The 22,276-nt window shown below is 35.9% G+C and overlaps 4 protein-coding genes and 1 long non-coding RNA gene across 6 annotated transcripts; 3 read left to right on the forward strand and 2 right to left on the reverse strand.

Moving 5' to 3' along the window:
* Positions 1–300: 300 nt before the first annotated feature.
* On the forward strand, positions 301–3,095 carry LOC100175291. Its single transcript, XM_002129213.5, has 4 exons — positions 301–1,035; positions 1,363–1,501; positions 1,835–1,928; positions 2,367–3,095. The coding sequence occupies exons 1-4, from the start codon at positions 928–930 to the stop codon at positions 2,566–2,568; spliced, it is 543 nt and encodes a 180-aa protein (XP_002129249.1). The 5' UTR covers positions 301–927; the 3' UTR covers positions 2,569–3,095.
* Positions 3,096–3,743: 648 nt separating this feature from the next.
* LOC104266292 (influenza virus NS1A-binding protein-like) lies at positions 3,744–9,857 on the forward strand. 2 transcript variants are annotated; one of them, XM_026837186.1, is made up of 11 exons: positions 3,744–4,679; positions 4,941–5,393; positions 5,453–5,697; positions 5,864–5,917; positions 5,972–6,016; positions 6,557–6,645; positions 7,217–7,397; positions 7,535–7,675; positions 8,082–8,315; positions 8,547–8,682; positions 9,494–9,857. In XM_026837186.1, the coding sequence occupies exons 1-11, from the start codon at positions 4,495–4,497 to the stop codon at positions 9,627–9,629; spliced, it is 1,899 nt and encodes a 632-aa protein (XP_026692987.1). In that variant the 5' UTR covers positions 3,744–4,494; the 3' UTR covers positions 9,630–9,857. The 2 variants fall into 2 exon arrangements, with proteins under 2 accessions (XP_026692987.1, XP_009860409.2); XM_009862107.3 differs by having other exon boundaries at positions 9,509–9,857.
* LOC113474781 lies at positions 7,463–10,673 on the reverse strand. The gene is made up of 2 exons (XR_003396468.1): positions 10,441–10,673; positions 7,463–8,252 (listed from the first exon to the last, which is right to left on the reverse strand). It is a non-coding gene; the product is annotated as an uncharacterized LOC113474781 (long non-coding RNA).
* Positions 10,674–10,931: 258 nt separating this feature from the next.
* LOC100177707 (DNA-directed RNA polymerase II subunit RPB1-like) lies at positions 10,932–15,101 on the forward strand. Its single transcript, XM_002129022.4, has 13 exons — positions 10,932–11,057; positions 11,224–11,266; positions 11,569–11,692; positions 11,746–11,811; positions 11,931–12,048; positions 12,391–12,487; positions 12,911–12,944; positions 13,061–13,118; positions 13,441–13,534; positions 13,719–13,817; positions 13,980–14,028; positions 14,088–14,166; positions 14,461–15,101. The coding sequence occupies exons 1-13, from the start codon at positions 11,035–11,037 to the stop codon at positions 14,981–14,983; spliced, it is 1,407 nt and encodes a 468-aa protein (XP_002129058.2). The 5' UTR covers positions 10,932–11,034; the 3' UTR covers positions 14,984–15,101.
* A 64-nt stretch (positions 15,102–15,165) lies between these two features.
* LOC100176076 lies at positions 15,166–22,253 on the reverse strand. Its single transcript, XM_002124281.3, has 16 exons — positions 21,752–22,253; positions 21,184–21,320; positions 20,596–20,846; positions 20,054–20,128; positions 19,793–19,932; positions 19,271–19,569; positions 18,753–18,805; positions 18,225–18,413; positions 18,074–18,172; positions 17,672–17,813; positions 17,261–17,325; positions 16,753–16,843; positions 16,401–16,425; positions 16,253–16,333; positions 15,950–16,053; positions 15,166–15,617 (listed from the first exon to the last, which is right to left on the reverse strand). Exons 1-16 carry the CDS (start codon positions 21,874–21,876, stop codon positions 15,520–15,522), a joined length of 1,974 nt encoding a protein of 657 aa, XP_002124317.2. The 5' UTR covers positions 21,877–22,253; the 3' UTR covers positions 15,166–15,519.
* Between the last annotated feature and the right edge of the window lie 23 nt (positions 22,254–22,276).

Below are 22,276 nucleotides of genomic sequence, written 5' to 3' on the forward strand. Positions count from 1 at the left end.
AGAAAGGACCACACGGGGTTCAAGGTTAAGTGTCAGCATAAACGTTTCACCCCTGAATCAATGTACCCTCTTTATAGGTGAAATTTTCGCGTGATCGCAATGTTAGTGAGCACAAGGTAGAAGTCGCTGTTTAATGGTTGGGTTACAACCGAATGCGAAATGAAATCTTGTATCGAACGAAGGTATAGGCAGCGTTTGTCTTTAAGCTATTTTGACACACGCGCGAATCGTCACTACCGGAGTATGTGATTTCCTGCGTGAACAATCATCGAACAATTGAAGCGCTGGCGTATATTCCAGTTTAGTTAGAAATGCTGCTTGTGTTAGAAAGCTGGCTGAGATGTTTCGTAGCTTAGCGATGATCCATTACCGTGTGGCAACGATGGGTGCGCCTGGGTTGTACGCGGTGAGGCTTGTCCTTATAATATTGGTATCGAGTCTACCGTGTCTTGGACAATGGTTATTATTAGATGTACGATTCATGGCACTTGTGACGTAGCATGGATAGAAGTAAATAGGAAGTTGAAGATTTCGCGAGAAACTTACCCGCAATAATGATCACTGTTACGTCGAAGTACCTATGTGTGCGGGGACAATGGTTTAAATTGTTTAAAGGAACTGTTGACCAAAGTTGGCGATTATTTCGCAACTGAGTTCTAATTAACCGAGAGATGCGAGCAAATAATAAAGTTCCGCTGCTAGTCAAAGCGATTTAATCAACAACGATTAGTGTAGCATCATGCAGGCTACAAAAGCAATGCCATAACATTAGTTATAGAGATGTTAACTAGTTATACAGGAACTTGCAACATACAGGTTACAGCATCGACGTTAAGGCAGTAGTTTAACTTTTACATCTCAACAGCGCATATGCTTTAGTTTATAATGAAGTAACCGATACATTGACAACCGACCACCACTACAAACATGGGGGGTTGTTGTTGCAAATGGACGCGGATAATCCTGAAGGATAATTCAACACAAACCGTACCTTTGTTGGAAGGCGAGAAAGCTCAAACACAGAAACGAAATGACGTAAGTTGGTCACGTGCTTGGGTTTAGTTTCTAAATTCCTAAGTTTAAAAAAATGTAAAATAATATTAATTATTATACGCATGCTAAAGTTGGTTCAAAAAGAATGCACAGTAAAACATTTTCTAACCAATGGCGTTGGTTAACTTAATGACTTGCAAATATATACGATGAGCTTAATTGAGTTACTTTAATTTAAAGTTGTTTTAGCGAGGTGTTGCGACCGCATTATTTCGCTTTGGTCTTTGCTACCGTAACCAAAGAGACAAATAAAGTTATTTGTTTAAGTTGGCAAAATTTGCAGTAAGTTAAATTTTCTTTAATTCAAAGTTGGCAAAATGCCGGAGTTCGCTTGAGACCGCCCTCCACCTAGTACAACGAGCCGTGGAAGAAGACAGGGCGAGGAATTATGTGGAAGCTTTATCATTGTACCAACATGCACTTGTGTATTTCCTTGAAAGTTTGAATTGTAAGTACATATATAGTAATGTTGGGTAAGATTGGATACCAGTAGCCCATCTTACCCCACTCTATTGTAACATTGATGCAAAGTATAACGAATACACGGGAATTGTTTTATATTTTCGGTCACGAGCCACGGTACGTGCTATCATAGATACCTGTGCTATATAGTGACAGCAAGTATGTGTCAAAATGTATATTGTTTGTATTATAACAAAGACGTACACACGTTAACATATTTATTGTTTATTTTTTTACGATGATTCGAACGTTTTGTTTTTAACCTCTCTCGCATGCCTTTTTCTCGCGTTCTCTCTTTTTACCCAGTCCATAATTTCAGATGAAGCGGAGAGCGAAAATATTAAGGAGAAAATCCTTTCAAAGTGCAAACAGTATTTGGATCGTGCGGAAAAGTTAGCAGAGTATTTAAACGCGTAAGTTGATCACTGCATTAATTAACATTCGTATCATGTAGTGAATGTACCGGGTGAAATAAAAATCTGCGCGGCTTTGTTAACCATACAAAACACGAGTTAAATGCGTTTCAAAGCAAAATTAGCAGACTATTATATATATAGGTGAAATTTTGAATACAAACTACTAAATCTTGGAATTTTATTTTAAAAATCTGACGAACCAGTAATTCTGGTCCAAAACGCACCGCAAATGGGGCGAAATGGAACACCCCGTGTTAAAACTTTTCCAAAATGGTGCGTCGAATAAGGATAGATCCAACCCTGGTTATAAAATCCACCCCCCACAAAATTACGAAAGTGGTAAGTGGGCACGGGATGTATAAAACCACATGGTGGACAATAGAACACACGTTTGCTAACTTGCTCATAAAGTGACGATTCCTATTCATATTCCAGACACGGCGGTTCGAGGGGAAAACGAGATTCTGCACTCAGCGGAACTTCGACGCTTAAATGGACGGATGATGACGTCATACCTGCACAGGGAAGCGACGCTCGCACTCGTATGTCGAAGTTATACAACAGCATTATGCGTAAAAACAAGGACAGCAATTCAAACAATAACAAATCCATACAAAGATCGTATTCGACGAGGTAGCATTGTGAAGTAACTACCGGCGAGTGTTACGTCACAAACCATGAAGAGTTACCCTGCATTAACTGAGTTGGATGTTTGTTGTGCTATATACCTCATCGCATTAAAGAATACACAATGATCATCTATCTGGAAGCAATGGATCTATCTGGAAGCAAACACAAGCGCAATTACCATAAACTTTTTTTACTGATACACACGCCAACGGCTTCGAACCATGTAGCCTGATACCAGGGGTGGCATTCTCCGCTACCGACTAAACTGGTCTCCGCCTAAATCGACTGGCCAACTTCTGCAATAAAGAATGCACAGAAATTTAGTGGCCGACTTAAAAACCGTGGTAACCAATAGTAAACGCGACTAGTCGGTAGCCGAGAATACAATCCATGGAATCCAACTTTTTAAGTGAACGCTTGTGGGGCACATTGTAAACCATGAGTCAGTGACATCACATTTCATCATTTTATTACAACACAAAAGGTCTAATCCCGTCAAAATTGTGTTGATGCCATAAACCCCATTCATAAATATTCTTGCGTCTTATTTTATAAACTTGTGTTCAATATGAACCATCTTCTAAAATAAAAAGAAACAAAATAAACATATTTTTATTTCTTAATGCAACTTAAACAGATCTAATGAAGCAAATTATTTTGTTTACTGACACATCAATGGTTTATTCAAGTAACCTTGTTAAGTTGTGAACCTTTATTTGGTTTATGCCTGGCAACAGTTTATATATAAAAAAAATATTCCAATGAATGACATCACAAATATAATTGTTAAACAATAAATCATATTCTGTAATTCTAAAATACATAACATTATCATAATTACATCACAAACAAATGTATGCAATCTGAAACTTTTTTTTAAATTAAAAATAATGTCATAAACCGTTTTGATGGAATATATGATAACTGTAACCTAAAAATGATAAATTATGAGATTACATCAACTTATTGATGATTCAACTTTTAACATTTTAAGGTATTTTAATTGAGTTCAATTACCTAGTAGAGCTTACTTAATGTATGTGGTTGTTGTTTGTAGATGAGCAACACCCAATGTACCAAACATTGAAATATTTATACATGTTGAACATATGTTCCCACTTGTTGTTCTTTATAGTAAGACCATTACATGTGACTGATGTGAGTTTAATTTCTTGTGTTGAATTAAATAACTTTTTAAATAAACACCTGGGCAGAAATATATACAATTTAAAGTATTGGATGATTGCATTCTACACCTTATGCTGTAACACGCTTGTAAGGAGCTTCAATTATCTTCAAAAACAACTTTTATTGTCAGCTGTCTTGCCATGGCACACATTGTAACACTACTTTCCCTATAGAAACCAAAGTTTGCTTAGTGGCACTGGACACACAAATAAAAATTTCCAAGAACATTCTGTATTTTTTTCAATCTAGTTCTTTGTATCAAAGAATACTTAATGTTTGCGAGCTAAGTAATATCATATAGTTACCAAGTGATACTTTAGTTAGCGCGGCTAATCTAAAGCTAAATTTAAAAAGTGTTAGTGTAATATGCAATATATTATCTGAATTTATTACATTGTTGAGGATACTGTGCTAGTATGTAACTTTATACTTTCACGGTAGATAAAGGAGTTTTACCTATATTATAAAGATTTAATTATAAGAATGTTTAAAAAAGGATATTGTATCTGCCATTTGGCAGGATTTTATCGGATGAAACATCATAATACATTACATTTTAAACCAGATGGGCCATGGAAAACTTATTTAAATAATGCCTGGTAGCAAAAGTAACATAATATAGCAATTTTCTATAAAATGAGTTTTTTCTGGTTATACATTTTGTTAGTAAATTATGTTGATGAAAATTTAATGATTCTTTTAATTTTGTTTGAAAACAACACATTGCATATGCCCAAGATAAAATATGGAGCTGATGAAATATGATCAAAGTGAATTCCCAACCGAGTTTAACAAAGAGAACTTTCAAGTGGTTGGAACAGGAGGTTTTGGTGAAGTTCGAGTTTGTTACCACGCATTACTGGGCAGGGTGGCTCTGAAGTTGTTTCGTATCACTGGAAGCAATGAAAGAATACAAAAGGCTAGAAGGGAGTAAGAAATTGTGATATTTGTAACAGTTTAACATAAATTTAAAGCCTTCAATCCCTATCCCTCTTGTAGCCTAGTTGAATATCAGATACATTGTAAAAGTTAAGTTTTGTTATTTATCTATATGTTGCATTGTTTATGTCTAACCACCTATCAGCATACCTAGTTTGCAACTCCTATAGTTTGTGACCTTTGGCCACTAACCCCTAACATTCAACAAAGTATTGGCACTGTTTGAATGCTTAATTATCATCAAATCAACAGGTTTGAAAGTGAAGCAAAAATTCTCCAACAAATGAAGCATCCCCACATTGTCACCTTCCATGGTGTGACATCACTTTTTGGAAGGGAGGGTCTTGTGATGGAATTCATGGAAGGTGGCAACTTGGACGACCTCATTATGTCGGATACAGTTCTTTCTTGGACTGAGCGTCTTCGACTCTTGCATGAATTGTCAGCAGCCATCAGTTACTTGCACAACCACGATTATAAAAAAGCTTTTATCCATAGTGACATAAAACCACAAAACATACTTCTCACAAAATCCAGGAGTCTGAAACTTGCCGACTTTGGTTCAGTGAACATCAGAAAACGAACCGGTGCCAGCACAACAACATTAGACATTCCTTGTTCAAAACAACACACTTTGCACTTCACTGCTCCTGAATTCTTGAAAGATCTTGATGTAGAGAGAACACCAGCAATGGATGTCTACAGGTAAACTATTTGTAAATAACAAACTTACCAAAACTAGTTTTTTTGTCTAATGTTTTCAGTTATGGTATCATTGTGTACGAAGTGCTGACAAGAATACAAGCTTTCTCGGACTCTACAGTTGGGAAAGAAATTATTCGGGAAGTCATTTGCAATGGTACGAGGCCCAACCAAAGCAAACTGGATGAGGTGGATATGCAATTGAAACAGCATCAAAAACAAGATCATGAAATTTTCCTCAAGTTACAATCTCTTATGAAGGAATGCTGGCAGCAAGAACCAACCAAACGACCCAAAGCTACAAAAAGTAAATGAATGTTTCTGTGTTTCTTTTTACAATACCAATCGTTGTGTAGCTAAGCAGTTAAAAGTATCAGTTGTTTTTGTCTAAAAGTAAGATTACAATTATTATAGTTTTCCTTATTTCTGATCACAACAAAAACTTTTAAAAAACATTTTTTTGTTATTAATAGTTTTGGAAACCATCACCCAACAAATGGATGAGTTACCTGCCACGGAAGGTTTAGGTACGTATAATAATGCTAAGCTATTAAACATGGTAATGAAAGGTTTTTTTATAGATATGGAAGACCTCACCCTTGAGTTACCTGCCATGGATGGTTCAGGTAAATACGATAATGCAAAAACCAGCGGTGTAAAAAGTGCCTATTTTCGATGCCGCTGACATCCGCCAGATTTTTTAAAAACTGCTGCCATGGGAATCGGAATTTATTCACTTTGCCGGCCGTGTAACATTTCGTTTTGTGTTAACGTTTACACAAGTTATCTATTCATGCAGTTCTGACGTAAATAACAGCATAATATTGTCAGAAATCCGGCATTTATTCGGAGACAATGGCAATTCTGACGAACATAACTAGCTAGGTCGTAATACATTTGCGGTATTTCGTATTTGATTGCGCCATAATAGGGATTGTGACTAATGTAATACGTAACAATACGAACCAATATGTATGTTCGGAGAGTGTAGATCAGTGTATTACCGAATATAAAACACAGACAATCTCAAAGCACCATTATGTTCCTGGTAATTCTTAAAAAGGAAATTCTTTGCCCGTGGAAACGTGTTAATGCTATTACAGGAAAACTTTTGTGTGGAAATATTTAATAAACTGCCTTGCTGGATCAATTTATGTTTTACTTAGAAGCTGCATGCTTGATCATGGGTGGTAGTGGAACAAACAAACTTGTTGAAACCTATGAAGTTGATGATAAAAGTTTTAAACAAAGGAAGGTTGGTTTATTCCTTTATCATTTTCAGTGCATTTAAGCCAAAAAGCAACATATTATATTCTCTTCCCTTATGGATAAAATTAACCAGTGTTCTCCTCACGATTGAACGAGATCGAGGCGGTAATTAGATTTTGTGTGTATCCCGTTACTAATCTTTAATTGTTCGTAAGTTTTTCTCAGATAAACCTAGCGACGCTGGCGTTTGTTACGACATAGTAAAGATTTGATTATTTGCGTTAAAATAGAAATTGATTACCGTGTGGATTGTTTATAACATAGTAAGAATTGACGCGTCAATTATTTACAACACAGTTACGATTTACCCGTCCATAATTTGGAACGCAAGAGTTTTGTAACTAATCGAATGTTTGCAGTTTGATGCTTACGGCCGTAAATGGTTAGTTTGGCGAGGTTTTATCATAAGCTTTATAACTTTGTGTCACAATTTAGATAAGCCAAAATTTTTTAGCAAACAAAATTGAAAGTAGAATTGAACATTGACTTAAAGGGTCCACAAGATAAAAATGGTTGAGAAACACTGATCAATGATAAACGATTGTATTTATTTACAGTCAACCTTGTGTAAAAGGGATGGTTCAACCAGTGTGAAGATAAACAACCATGTTTATACGGCGGGTGGTGGTAGATCCAAGTCTGTCGAATGTTTGAATTTAAACCAAGTTGATGGTGATTGGAATATTGTGGCATCTATGAATAAACAACGATGGTATGCAGCATCTGCTGTGTTAAACGGTTGGTTCCTTTTTATGTTTAACAATTTTCTCCAAAGCTAAAACTTTAAAGACCAAACATATGAATTTAAATCCTATTTTGATTTTAATAAACATTAAACAGCAAGCATTGTTATGTAATAAATATTTAAATTCTAGATCAAATGTGTGTAACAGGAGGATGGGGTGGTATTAATGCATTATCATCAGTTGAATTATACAATCCAGTGGTGAATACATGGACAAACATTGCTCCAATGAAAACTGAACGATTTCAACATGCTCTTGTTTCTTACAATGGTTGGTACAGTGGCCCATCTAGACGGGGTTGTTTGGTTTAAGAAACCCCCTCAAAAAGTTATATATTATACATAGGCTATTTTCGTTACGCAGTGGTAAACGAAAAGCGAGTAAAAGCGGTGATTGCTAAAATCCTAAAAAAATCACTCTTTTAAGCAACGATGATAGATTGCATCACAGCTTGTGATCGATGTAACGTTAATATTGACGGGCATACAATTGATACAATGCTACGTTTACCAATCAACAAAGAACTTGTTTTGTAACTTTCATCAGTACGAACATGAACACAGCTTACTTAAAATTTGAAACTTATTACTAGAGCTACCGTCAGCACTTAATTGCCGCCGGTATTAAATGATCGTCAGAAATTGCCGGTGTGTCTCCAGGGCTGTGTTATCAACAGGTCGCTTGTTTGCATTCGGTGGTGGAGATACTGTTGGTTCCATTTATGCAATATCGGGTGGTCTTATTGGTGGAATAATTCGTGGTGTTGGTGGTCTTTTGAGGTATTCAACAAACTTTACTTCAATGGAAAGTTATGATCCACGAGAAGGGAAATGGAAACCACTACAATCTATGAATGAGGAAAGATATGGATCGTGTGGTGTTGTTTACAATGATGAAATTTACGCCATTGGTTTGTTGTTTATTCTAGACAAATTAATCAAGTTATAACTGTTGTCACAATTTAACATTATGTTCTGTTAAACAAACATATAAAAAAAACATGAAATATTTTGTATTGTAACATTCAGGTAAAAAACACTTAGCTATCATTGCCTTTTCTAAATTTAAGTTCGTCAACTATTAATAACTCTTCCCAATATACGTAGCCTCCTTAAGTATGCCTAAATATTTATTTATTTAGGTGGAGGGAATCTAAGGAGTGTGGAGCGTTACAACTTTCGAACCAACAGTTGGTCCCGTATTAGCAGATTGAACCGTGTGCGATGGGGTTCTTGTGCGTGTGTTGTGAATGGGAAGATATACGTCATTGGAGGAAGGTAACTATTCCTGTGTTACTTCAGCTAACTATGGCTGAACGGCCTACATGTTAGCACTATGTCATAACAAACGCTTGGTTTGACTGGGCTTACGAAACGTTTAAGATTTACCTCTAGGTTGGTGCAATGCTATTACAGTGTTAAATGGAGCGGTCAGTAAGGTTTATGTCGCTGATTCGCGTGTAGATCGAAACGCGAATAGAAGTTATTGCCTATCCAATCTGTGTAGTATGAACTATTGCGTATAAAAGTCAAATAACGGGTACAAAAACACTGGTCACTTTTTACTTTCAAGGGAGAAAATTTCTAATGAAAAAAAAGGAAAATAATTTAAAGAAAGTCAAACTGACTTGTCTCAATTTTTATTGCTTCACTTTCTTCTTTTTTATTACCTTTTTCTCTCGCATGCAATATTATATGCGCCATATTAGTGATCGTTCCCTCAATTATTTAGACTGTATGAGTTTGAAAACAGGTAGAATATTTGCGTTCAAGTAAGTAAAGGATTGTCTCGTCTACAATGAATACTTTGTACTACATAAACGCAACAAGCATGTGGATGATTATTGATTTGTTTTAGTTATATTTAGAAAAAAAATAAACAAAAACTGGGGTGGGCAGACCTATTTCGCCATCCTAGCCTATGCTTCCAGGGTGGTGCCTCAACCCCAGCACCCCGGGTTAGAACGCCTATGTACATAGCTAATCATAATGTGATGTTCTAAGACATAATAAATGTATATCTAAAAAGGTACGAAATAAAAATGAAGGGAAATGACTAAATACTTTAATCAAGTTTAATTTTAAATAGGCATTCTTGTGTTAGTATTGGTGATGATGATGATGCTTCAAAATCAATTGAGGCTTATGATGCAACAATCAATGAATGGAAGATTGAAACCAACATGGAGACACCAAGACGTTGGGCATCAGTTGTAGCTTTGTAAACTCTCTTTATGTATTTATTGGTTTATTAGTGAAAATGGTAAATAATCAGTTTAGCAAACAACGAGCTACTGTTCACAATGCACAAATACTTTCTTGTTTATAGTCTTTACTTTGCAACTATAGACATTGTTTTATTGTATACTTTCCCAAATTTAGAACTGAACTTCTCATTGACTTTAATTTAGTATTGGACAGTGAACATGCACCAGGCATGTATTTGCAGCAATCTTTTTCGTTTAACGAATTGTTATATAACAGCACTGTATTTTACCCATCTATTAAAGCTGTATTGTTTTGTTTATGTAAAGATAAAATCCAACAACATTTTTATTTGATTTTTCATGAACTGACATTGTTTATTGTAGAATTTCCCAATTCTCTCTTTGCCAACCCATTAGCGGTAATACATTATTCATAAATTGCAACTATGTGGTAAAACCCACATAACATGTTCAATCAAACATCCTACTATATTCCTGTGTCTTATTTCATAAACTTGTGTATAACATGAAAATGCACCATTTTATTATACTGTATTGTACTTTTTAGTTCTTATGCCATTATACACTATTCCCAAATTATTTGGTAATATTGTAGAATCGCATACAATATTTCATTTTGCAATAAGTTTATAAAGAATTTCATGAAACTCAATTCTGTTAAACAAGACTAATCGTTCAAAAATGTGACTTATTATATTGATATCTATTATTTAATATGTAAGTTCCGGGTTTTTTTATAAATAACTATATGCCTGAGTGGTTAACCGGTGATTCAGTTAAACAAACAATATAACTATTTCTTACTAACCTTTATTCCTGCTTTAATCATTTGCTTTTTCAATGCCAATGATATCCATATCCATAATGCATATCTATAATCCACAATCCATTGCAGCATAACTTAGTTTGTGTGTTAACTTAAAACCTGATTGTTCACTTTAACTGAAAAGCCGCTGAGTAAATTTATCCTTTGAACCAAATGAGTTACTGCAGGACAAATTATATCTATTTAAAAACACTTGCAAATAAACAGTTAAAGCCAAACATACAACAGCAGTTACAACGTTGCACCATATATGGAAAATACTGGAATACAATGTTTGTTTTGTAACAAACGTCGCAGTATGACGTCATAATGACGATTTCAGAGTAACAGTAGTGCGCACAACGTACTCCGTGCATATTTCCATACTCGTCCCAAAACACAAAAACAATATTTTCTTCCATAAAACGTTGTTTTATTCAATTTTATCACCAGCAAACCTCACATAATGGTTAAATGTGTTCTGTTACTAATACAGCTGTACAAAATAAATTACTTCCGGCAACACTTTTCACTATGACGTATCCCTAATAATTCTGGCTAATAATTTGTTTTATAATTTCTCTGGTTTCGCGCAATATGAACTGGATGGGCGGCGTTCAGTAAGTATTATATTGTGTTAAATCTGTTGTCTTACCTACTGTATATAAAAGCCATGCGTTTAAACCTATTCCTAATTATTTTGTTGATTTCCCAAAGCACTTTGTGTGTGGCTAAAAAAATAAAAACTTTTACAACTTTTTAAACTAGCACGTATTTTATTTTAAGAAACAAAATTGGGCGCAACAAGAAAGAACAACAAAAACAAAAGGTATAATTTAGTTATTACAAAAGTAATTTACCTCATATTTATCAAACATTGTGTACCAATACCATAGTTCCCTCTGATATGTTGGTGTCTGTAATGGATTAAGAAAGTTCCATTTATTCATCCTGAAGTTCGTAGTGCAAAGGTGTATACAGGGCACTTAATTGTAGTTTGTCACTCTTTTTCTTATTAAAGGCAACTTAGAGCTTTGCCACATTTATTTGTTGTATAGATAATCAGTATAATAATGTCAATCAACCCAAACCTGCAAATTACAAATATATTTAAACTCTTTGTTTTCGCAGGAATTTTTTGAGCGACGACGAGTGCAGAAGGTTATAGGGAGGGGTACCACTAGAGGGAAACACGGAGTTAGTAGAGATATTTTAAACCTTGCGTGCGTGTCGAGGTTTACTAAACATCCGTTCAGTAAGTTGCAATGTTATATAATGTTTCTATGATAATTACCCTTTTTGCTCCAGATATTGAAAACAGAGAGACCAGTTCAGAGCGTTTGGAAAAGTTGAGGAAAAAACGACCAAAAGAAGGTTTGTGGTTGTTGGTTGTGAATGAATACCCGGTGTTTATTAAATACGACCAATCCACACCTTTTGTTCCTTACATTTACTTTACTACCAGTGCAGTTTGTTTTATGTTTTCATTTCAGACAAATTTCAATTCAACCAAAAATACAAACGTGTATTTCTCTCATCTGGGGATTCCCCACCAAATATCAACCAATCAAAGATAGAATTAGATGACGGAAAACAAGAAATGAATAAAAAGTAAATTCAGGGTTGTAACGAAAAAATTGAATGAAATTTGTAACCAGTGGCACAGCATGTATTGATGGTTTCATTATCACACGCTTTTGTCACTAATGTTCAATGCTTTTGTATTCCATCATTTCGATAACAAGTGTTTGTTTCTTATAACTTATACTCACATGGCCACCATTTCATATTAAAGTTCATTAAATAAATAGAATAGAGAAAAATCTGGAAAGTCTTGCAGAAAAAGTTAAAGTTGACTGGTAACTAAAAGATTAAACAAAAAACATATAAAGGATTGAAAAAGTGTTGTACTTCAACAAATATAATACAAAACGAATCACATTTCCCCAACAGCAACCCGACAACAACTACCTCACTATGGACTCCATTTATGACAGATGAAGATTTCAAAACCATTCTCCCATCTCATCAATCAACACCCATGCCACAGGTGGTGTATAAGTTACAACATCTCAATCGTACATAATATGAACTTGTATTAATATATATAGTGGGGTGGGGGAAGATGGGACACCTTTTCATTCTATTCTTATCCTTTTTGGTAGTAAACAAAGAACATTCAAAGAATTATAAAACCGTATCCTCACGCCTCCCATAGACTGCTGTTAATTGTTTAAAACAAAAGTGATATATGGATATTTTGTGTTAAAGGTGTCCCATCTTCCCCCACTTTTAAATGATATTCTTTCTGCTGTTTTTGCAAGATAAAATTTCCGCTGCCTTTCTTACAATTGCACGTAAAACAAAACACAATATGTTCCAGTTCCAGAAATAGCGCTGCTTATTTACAAAAAGTTTTCCTCGAGCAATGAGAATGTTTTTAAACTTAATTAACGGAATATATTCACAACAGGTTCAGCCAGGAAGATACCATCATAACTATCCAGGTAAAACATCTTTGATTTGTATAAACTATCCCAGAATGTAACAAGCTTCAAGGTCTCTAAACACACATATTGTATTAATGTTGAAAGTGACGTTAAAATGAAACTTTCTTTCACAGCCTCCCCTCCCCATGCGTCGCACTCTATGGTTAAAACATCTTCACTACAAGTTAACAGGTGGTGTAAATATGTGGACAAACTGCTGTAGAAGTAAGAGCTTAGATCTGTTTCAATGGCAGCACAGCATCAGCAAACCTCATACACAAGAATATGATTTATTTCTTTGAATACAAAGATTAAATGAATTAAAACAATGAGTGGAAGAGAGAAGGGAATTAGCAGCAAAACACGTTTGTTAAAGCACACTACGGGTAAAAAATACTTGACAGAAAATTGTCCTCCTGTTACGATATAACTGCTGTAACCACTTACCACTAGAATTGGATGTAGGCTACATTATAATAAATAGGGAAGTTAAACATTTATTACAAACACTCAGGAACCACTCAAGCGTAACAAACACCTCAGATTACTTCTCCATTCAACCGGAACCAACTTTTGAAAGATCAATACAGGGGAATCCCCTCAATATGGTGGGTTCATTGTTGTCATGGGCATCAAACCTGGGGTAGCAGGCCAACCACACGTACATGCACTAGTAAACATAACAACTTGTTTTGCACGATAGTGTCTAACTATTCCTGCCTCCCCTTATAACAATCTAAACCCCCTTTTTTGACTGCCCCCCTTCCTTCTTAACCCTATATGTTTATACAGACACACCATGTAGGGGCTTCCCCCAATGAGATACCACGAGAACAAAGTCCACCAAATGTGAAACGGATTGTTACCTTCAATGATGTGTACCAGGACGATGTAGGTTTGATTGACAGCCGTATATTTGTTTGACAGTTGTATGTTTGATTGACAGGTTGTGTTTGATTGACAACTGTATGTTTGGTTGACAGGTGTTTGATTGACAGCCATATATTTGATTGACAGGTTGTGTTTAGTGACAGCCATATATTTGATTGACAGGTTAGAGGTGAACATATATTCGATGATTCCCCACAGTTCACAGATCAAGGTGAGTTAAAAACATCAAGATAAATTATACCATCATCATCACACATGTACAATACACAGGTGTCTACATCAACAAGAACGTTCACTTCCCATCCCCCCATAAACCATGCAAGCAACAAACCAACAACAACCATTCAATGTAAGTTGTTCAACGTTAAGTTTGCATAAAGCTGTGTTATGGTGCGGAGACCAAGCCAATTCACAAACTTTCTGTATATTTTCAGTTGAGCAAAACGGTGTTCTGGTAGTTGCCATATATTTAAACTAAAATTACAATAAATATAATTGCTTTGTTATCTGAATATAGTTTCAGAAGCCCTGGCCCAAATGTTGGTGTTTATTTCAATAATAATAGTAATGCCATACCTCAAACAATAATGTCAGCTTTGTAGCTGTGGCTTCCATCTGTTGTACAATAACCTGTAACCTTCAGTTTTAACGATGACGTTCATGGTTCATCACACCAACATTGTGAAACAAACTTGTTCGATCAAGATTCAAACTGGATAGAACCGGATCCAACCAGTTCAAACTACCAACCCTATTGTGACCAACAAAGCTTGAATATGACATCATCAATATACAGTATGACATCATCATTGTATGATAATACATCATCAGAAAGTATATCTGTTTATCAAGATTTGTCGCCCGTCAAACTATCTATGACATCACAACGACGTAATATGACATCACCACAACAACGAAGTATGACATCGTCACGACAGAATATGACATCACCACGACGTAATATGACATCACCACGACGTAATATGACATCACCACGGTATAATATGATATCACAAGCAACTATGACATCACCAACAAAACAAACTTTCCGTTACACGATGACATCACCATGTATGACATCACAATCCACCATTCTACACGACAAAGCATGTAGTCCGATACAATGGACAAGTTGCAAAGAGTTGAAAACAACAAACTATGTTTGATAGAAAGCTGTTTGTTCTTTAATGTTTTTATTACTTTCTTAATTTAGAAAAATATTTTGACTAAAACTTTGTTCTTAGCGTAAACTTTGGTTTTAAATAAAATTCTTGAGAGTTTTTATAAATGCTGCTGAATATGAATGTCAACACACCTTCATGGTACACAGTGTTATTCCCATGATTGAATGGGTTTCCCATGTTGTAAGCCCTGGTTTTATGATTGCTTACAGGGCACACCAAACAGCTGAGGTAAGCCAACAGTGAGCATGAGGTGTATGAATCAACTTATACACATAAACCAACAATCTACAGAAGCCTAGACATACAGCTTTAATCTTCAACCATAATTTTTGTCACAATGCATTACCAACCTTGTAATAGTTATTGTTCGAAAATCTTTCTTAAAACATAAAAAACTTTCATTTATTTTCAATGATTTGGTAAAACAAAGAACAAAATAAATATTCTGAAAAAATAAAAAACAATAATCTAAAAACAAAAAACTGAATTTAAAACTCTCGACAACAACCACGATATGTTTAAGTATCACTCCCGAAACCTGTCGCTACAACTGATATACTAAAGTCAGAATAAGCTTCATCTTGTTGGAGCAATAACTTGCCTTCTTTGGACAACCCTGTGTGAGAAAGTCTATCTCACAAACTATTTGCTACTAATGTAATATATACTGAGGTCTCCCCTGGTATAATACCGCTAATTCTAAAACCAGCTTATAATAGTGTTGTTTGTTTTAAAGCAATTGTTGAACTCCTCAATAATAATATTAATGCCACCTTATACTCAAAACCACCTTGTCTACTTAACCTCCCACATGGCTAATGTTAACTGGCTGCTCTTTATTCAAATAAATTAAAACTGACCGTTTATATAAACTTAATAAATCCTGTTATATAAGTATGTATCTATGGTATGCAACAGAGTTGGCTTCACCAACAAACGTCAACTTACGGAGAACATCGGAAAATATCCTGACAGCTTGTCGTCTAATAGTAATGAATGGTGGAGCGATCGTTTCGAAACTAATCACTCCTTCCCCTGCACTTGTGATCAACCTAAACAACCCATGTTTAATTATAATATTGTGGGGTGAGATGGGACACCATATAATATTTTATTGTCATGGCTTTAACAATTGTTTTGTAATTCAATCAATATTCATTGTTTATTATCAAATTTGGATGAGAAAAGAGAATAAAACATGTCCCATCTTACTCCACTCTAGTATTTAAGTTAAATAAAGTAACATTTCACCTCATCGTTCGTTCTTTCGATGAAGTACGCAGAACAGGATCTATAGGGGCACCATGATCCAAACTAAATATGGGGTCAACACTGCAAAATATTTGGTCAACACCGCCACATATATTTCTGACATAAAGTTAATTTGAATGAAACTAACCTTGGAACAGATTGATCCACTGGGTCTACAAATAACCCATGTTAATATGACATCACTGTGTTTAATGCAATAACTTATGGAAATAAAACAATGATTGTATTTGTTGTGTTTCATACACCTTATGCCCGCTTACAAGTTACCACCTATGTAACTTTATGGGTGATTGATTTTCTATATGGCTGAGAATTTGAAAACCCATTGGTAAAAACTGGGTTGGAGCAATTGCAGTTATGTGTCCTTGCCCAAGGTCACATGCACATACAATGGTGGCAACGACAAGCCTCGAACCCATAACCTCTGGGTTACAGACAGGTGGGCTAAACATCATAACATTATTACACACAAACCTTACCAGAAGTTTGTTGCATCTCCGGTTCCAACTGGAAAACATCAGAAATATTTTCCCCTGGAAGTTGGTTCATTGTTGCATCTTGTGCCGAGGTCTATCAACATAAATGAGGTAAATATCAACATAATGTTACAGCTTATACAAGTATACGCCTCATGCTTTTAGAAAATATTTCTCCAAAACTCTAAACCCCATGCTCACTGCCAAGCATTGCATGTAGGAATAACTATATAACATTGAAACGAATATTATTCAATAAAGTTCCCTTATTACAAACCATCTTCACACAACTAATGTCAAGGAAGATTAGCAGAAGTTTATGAAAAACCCTTTTACACCTTGATTGAGGTAGAATTAAAAAATATGTAAAAACCCTGAAAACAAAAAACTAGATTTGTGAAATTTTATTCAAACAAAATAATAAGATTTAACCCGAAAGTAACAATATAACTTTGAAATACAAAAACCCTAAACTTTTCGGGGGAGCCCCCCCAATGATACAACAACCAACCTGCAACCAATTGGATCTTTCCGATTCATTCAAACCATCATCACCAAGTAGTGTTGTGTCGGGAACTGCAATGTTAAGATTATATAAGTTGTTTATGTCTGTTACATGGTGCACATTGTAACTTATGTGGCTGCAATATGCAAATATTTAATAAGAATAACACAAGTGTTCTGTTCCGTGCCCTCAGCTTACTGGTTACCATACCATGTATGTTACTTTGTGGATAATTTTTTTGCATGGCTCACAATTAGGGCAACCCGATAGTAACAATCAATGAGCATATGTATTCTGGGCAAGACATCAAGGTACAATGGTTACCACCAATGTATCCAACCACTCTGGCAATGCCCAAGATGACAGGCGCAGTATTAAGAGTTATAATCCCCCTCCCCCCTCCAACCCTCTTTTTACCTCTCGGCGCTTCAACAGATTCATCCACCTGCACGGGGATCCCCCTTAACTGAGAATCCTGCATCCCTAGAATCGTCTCTTCAAACAAAACATCAGCCACGTTTCGCACTTTATCGAAATATTGACGACAAAATCTACGAGGCTGGAAAAGTTTGTTTGTATTTTTATGATTGGATAATGGGCCTCAACCATATAGAATAGAATGTGCATATACAATGTTGGGGTAATGAATGGGTCAACTCTGGTCTAAATCTCAGGTTCCATGGCGTGCCTCACTGTAGGACCTCACTCATATAGAATAGAATGTGCATATACACTTTTGGGGTAATAATGGGCCAACTCTGGCTTAAATATAATAACCAAAATTATTATTATTAATACACATTGTGTTGAAACAATTACCATGAATAGATGTTGTCTTGTAGGTGGAATCCAAGTTTTACATGCGTGTTGTGATAATTGTGTGGCTGTGGGCAGGGGTGGGGGGAAGGTAGCTTGGACCTGTGTGTGCAAGGTTTATACACCTCACTATACAAACCATATACAAGCTTACCCGAGCTCTGTCATCAAACTCCTCCCTACTAATAACTCCCCCTCTTAAATTATCCCTTAGTAAATTAGAAGGGATAGCAACCACCCTATCAATGATGACACGCGTGTTCCGTGTTCGTTCTCTCCTTGGGGAAACCACCCTGGGTTCAACAGGGTCAAGCACGATAGGTGAGTGAGCACTAGATGTCGCCTGTGTGTAGGATGGCTGTTGTAAGTATCCATGTTATGTTTTGTTATCTAACGTCACAATTGTCATTATTATACCACATATGCAATTATTAAATGTCAACTATGTTGTAAATCTAGCTGTCAATTGTCGTGTAAACAGGTTCTTTTATACATATTTCATAAAACATTTATTTAAGGCTGTCTAGAAAACCTCTGCTCATGGCTTTGTTGTTTTATATGCTAATTGCCGTAAAGTAAATAAAATACCAGGCGTAAATATGTTAAAACAAATCTAGGGTATTTTATTGATGGAGCAGGCGACCACTGGTGTTGAGTGTCTGGTTTAAGTTAAACACCTCACCTGATCAGAAGATGTGGCTTCAGCACGTGATGTATCAGCTTGTGGTTCAAATCCTGAACAAGAAAGTTATTTCATTGATTTATTTAATTTGTAAATATACATTCAGGAAATTGTCCAATAAACAAACAGTCTGGCACCGTGGCACAGTGGTTAACGCATGTGACTCACCTGTCTGTAGCCAAAAGGTTACAGGTTCTAGGCTCGTTGCTGCTACTACTGTGGCTATGTGTCCTTAGGCAATACACCTGGCAGCAACAACATATACCAACAATTGCCACAAGATCTCTTTCACACTTATAATACACCTGGCAGCAACAACATATACCAACAATTGCCAGAAGATCTCTTTCACACTTATAACACACCTGGCAGCAACAACATATACCAACAATTGACACAAGATCTCTTTCACTCTTATAATACACCTGGCAGCAACAACATATACCAACAATTGACACAAGATCTCTTTCACTCTTATAATACACCTGGCAGCAACAACATATACTTATACAGAATACCTGGAATAGTTTGGTCCTCAATTATCTGGTCAGGCACCAATTGTTCAAAAGGAGGAATTAATTGTTCATGAGCATCTTGGAGCAGAGGAGCATCAATCAATTGTTCAGGAGCATCCACTGATTGTTCAAGAGCATCCACTGATTGTCTAGGAGCATCCACCGATTGTTCAGGAGCAGAAACCGATTGTCTAGGAGCATCCACTGTTTGTTCAGGAGCATCTTGGAGCAGAGGAGCAGCGAGAATCGATTGATCTTCATTGTTTGTTCGTTCTGGTGCCTTCACTGGTCTTCTTGGCGTCCTGGGACAAAATATTTAGAATAATTAAACATTTAATACAACACCCAATGTGGAATGTGTGTTTAAGTTCAGAAAACATGCTTAAACATTGTTTTAAAACTTTAATAATGAGTCTGTAAAAGAAAATATTGAGAGTGGGCACTCCTAAATTAATAATAAACTGTCCTTTTATTTTATTGCCTATGGTAAACTAGCTTAACTACATTATTAACAACACAACTTACGAAACATGTTGTCTGGTGGTTGGAGTGGTTACGTTGGCACGAGCATCAAACGATGGAAATAACTCGAGATCATCTGATGTGAACAAACCATCGATGTTGACGTTGTGGAAATCATCGAACAACATCGGGTCATCTGCTATCTGTTTGTGGGTGTGTGTTGACTATGTGGGTTGGATGAATGTAACTTATTTATCCTCGCATGGCAGGGAAACTACAGTTGTACATTCAAACAGAATCAGATTTGAATTATAAATAACTTACATGTGGTGGTTGCTCCTGTAATGTTATCGACGCAATATCTCTCACAACAAACCGATCGTCAATCAAAGCAGAATCCTGGAAAGATAGAAATCCTAAACTAAATTTTTTGCTCAAGATGTATAATCAAAAATTGACAACTTGGTATTTTGATTTCAACTTTATGGCCAACACATATTACTTTATAAGTGCTGTAACTGCCATGCATTTTACAATTTGTAAAAGAATCTTCTGACATATTAGGTAATTATGTGTGTGCTTAGATAAGACACGGCAGACCCTGATGATGTTTCACCGTATAGCAGACAAAACATTGGCCTTTATAAGATCACTAAACAAAAGCTAGATTTATAATACACCTAGCAGCAACAGCATAATATACATATTCAAAGTTTCACGGCAAATTGAAGTCCTAATTTTTTTCTTTCAGATCACAAAGGCTGTCATACATAGGCTATCAACTTTTTATTTATTTCAACCAACATTTTATAAAAAGTGAGAAAATAAAATTAGGGAACAAAATCCTCATTGTTCGATAAACCAACCATTTGTTGAGGGCTTCCTCCAGATGTTCCAACCATCATATCTCCTTCCATTCCTCCAAGGAAACCTGATGATATTCCACCATACAACGGATCTACTGTGAGGGGAACTTCAATATAGGGGGCCTCGTCCGATGGTAGGGGTGCTGGGGCTCGCTGGGGAGCGGGGCCGGGAGTGTCATCGGAGGTTGGGGCGGGGTAAATTGGGGTCATTCGAAACCGACGGAGGATTTGCAACGAGTGTTGCACGTCGCCTGAAAACAAGGAATTCACGATTCTTAAAATTAAAACATTCGGCCAGGTTTTTTATTTAATGGAAAGTAACTGAAAAATGCAATTTTGTATCGGTCCTTTATGTAGATTAGGCATTGTACACTTTGTAGTTTTCTAGATCTTCTTAGACATTTTACCAATCCAAACTTGCCTCTCTGGATCTATTTGCAGGGCAACAAATTTAGGGTTTAATCTTTTACCAACTACGTTAATTTATTTGTTCTTCACGAGGTGTATGAAACAGAACCCCAGTGTTATAATGACTGTCGTTTCCCGCCATGAAAGGATCAAAAGTTACATTCATCTCAAACAACTCACTGTACAAAGTGGCAACCTTCATGTTGTAAACAACCATCACCCCATATACTAGCTGTGCGGATAATCGGAGGGAAAACCCCTTAACCGATCCCATCCTGCCATCCGATCTTGGCTTGAAATGTTTAAGAAGTTCGTTGCTGTTGGTGAAAGTTTGGGTTAAAAATAATATTGTGAAGTGTTTCTTAACATTAGGTCTTCAACATAAGAGGATCACAATGCTTATAATTCATAAAACCTTAAATCTTTGGGCGCGAGTAAAGAATCCTCATGTATTTTACAGATTAGGCTGGTGGAAAGTTATTGGTAACATTAGCAGATAACGTGGGGGAGGATTCTTCATCAGAACCAAATATGCTTTAAGTATGAGTGAAGAATCCTTACAAACACAGATATATACAGTAAGTATGGTATATACTTACTGTATATATTCATCGACCCTATACCTTAGATACCAACCCTATAAACCAAAGCATTAAACATAAATAAATCATATTATTTATAACATAAACTGTAAGTCTGTAACAATAACATCAACTTTAACGTCACCCCCCCCATAATAACCACCTACCAGGTTTCCTCCAGTTGAACCGACAAATAATCTTTTTTCTTAATCTTCCCTTTCATCATCGCTGCAAGCCATATAGTGGCGAACTTTCCACCGGTGTTAACGAGAACATCGTGGGTGAAAAACATTTCAAACCACTAGTTTACAAACTTTAAAAACAATTAAAGTCTAGATACATAAAACAATTTTTTTTAAAATTTCGGGAAAATTTCGTGAAGCTTATTTTCCCGCCAAAATGTTAATTTTCATAGAAACAGTGTTTTCGGGGAGTTTCAATATTAATGTGTTGCTCGATGTTCATATGCTACTTTTGGCAACAAAGCTAATGTTAAAATGAGTTAGAAGTTTTATATTCAACAACTGCCAACCAAACCCAACGTTAATCACAATATGAATGTTTCAGTTTCTAATACAGGATAAAACGGTAGCGGCATCGAGCCTCGAACCCGATATCCTCGAGTGACGCAACAAGCACTGTAACCACTGTTTCACGGCGCTGGGTCAAGTTTACGCCCAAACTCGCATATA

Source organism: Ciona intestinalis, chromosome 12, assembly GCF_000224145.3.
Source record: "Ciona intestinalis chromosome 12, KH, whole genome shotgun sequence".
Classification (NCBI taxonomy): domain Eukaryota; kingdom Metazoa; phylum Chordata; class Ascidiacea; order Phlebobranchia; family Cionidae; genus Ciona; species Ciona intestinalis.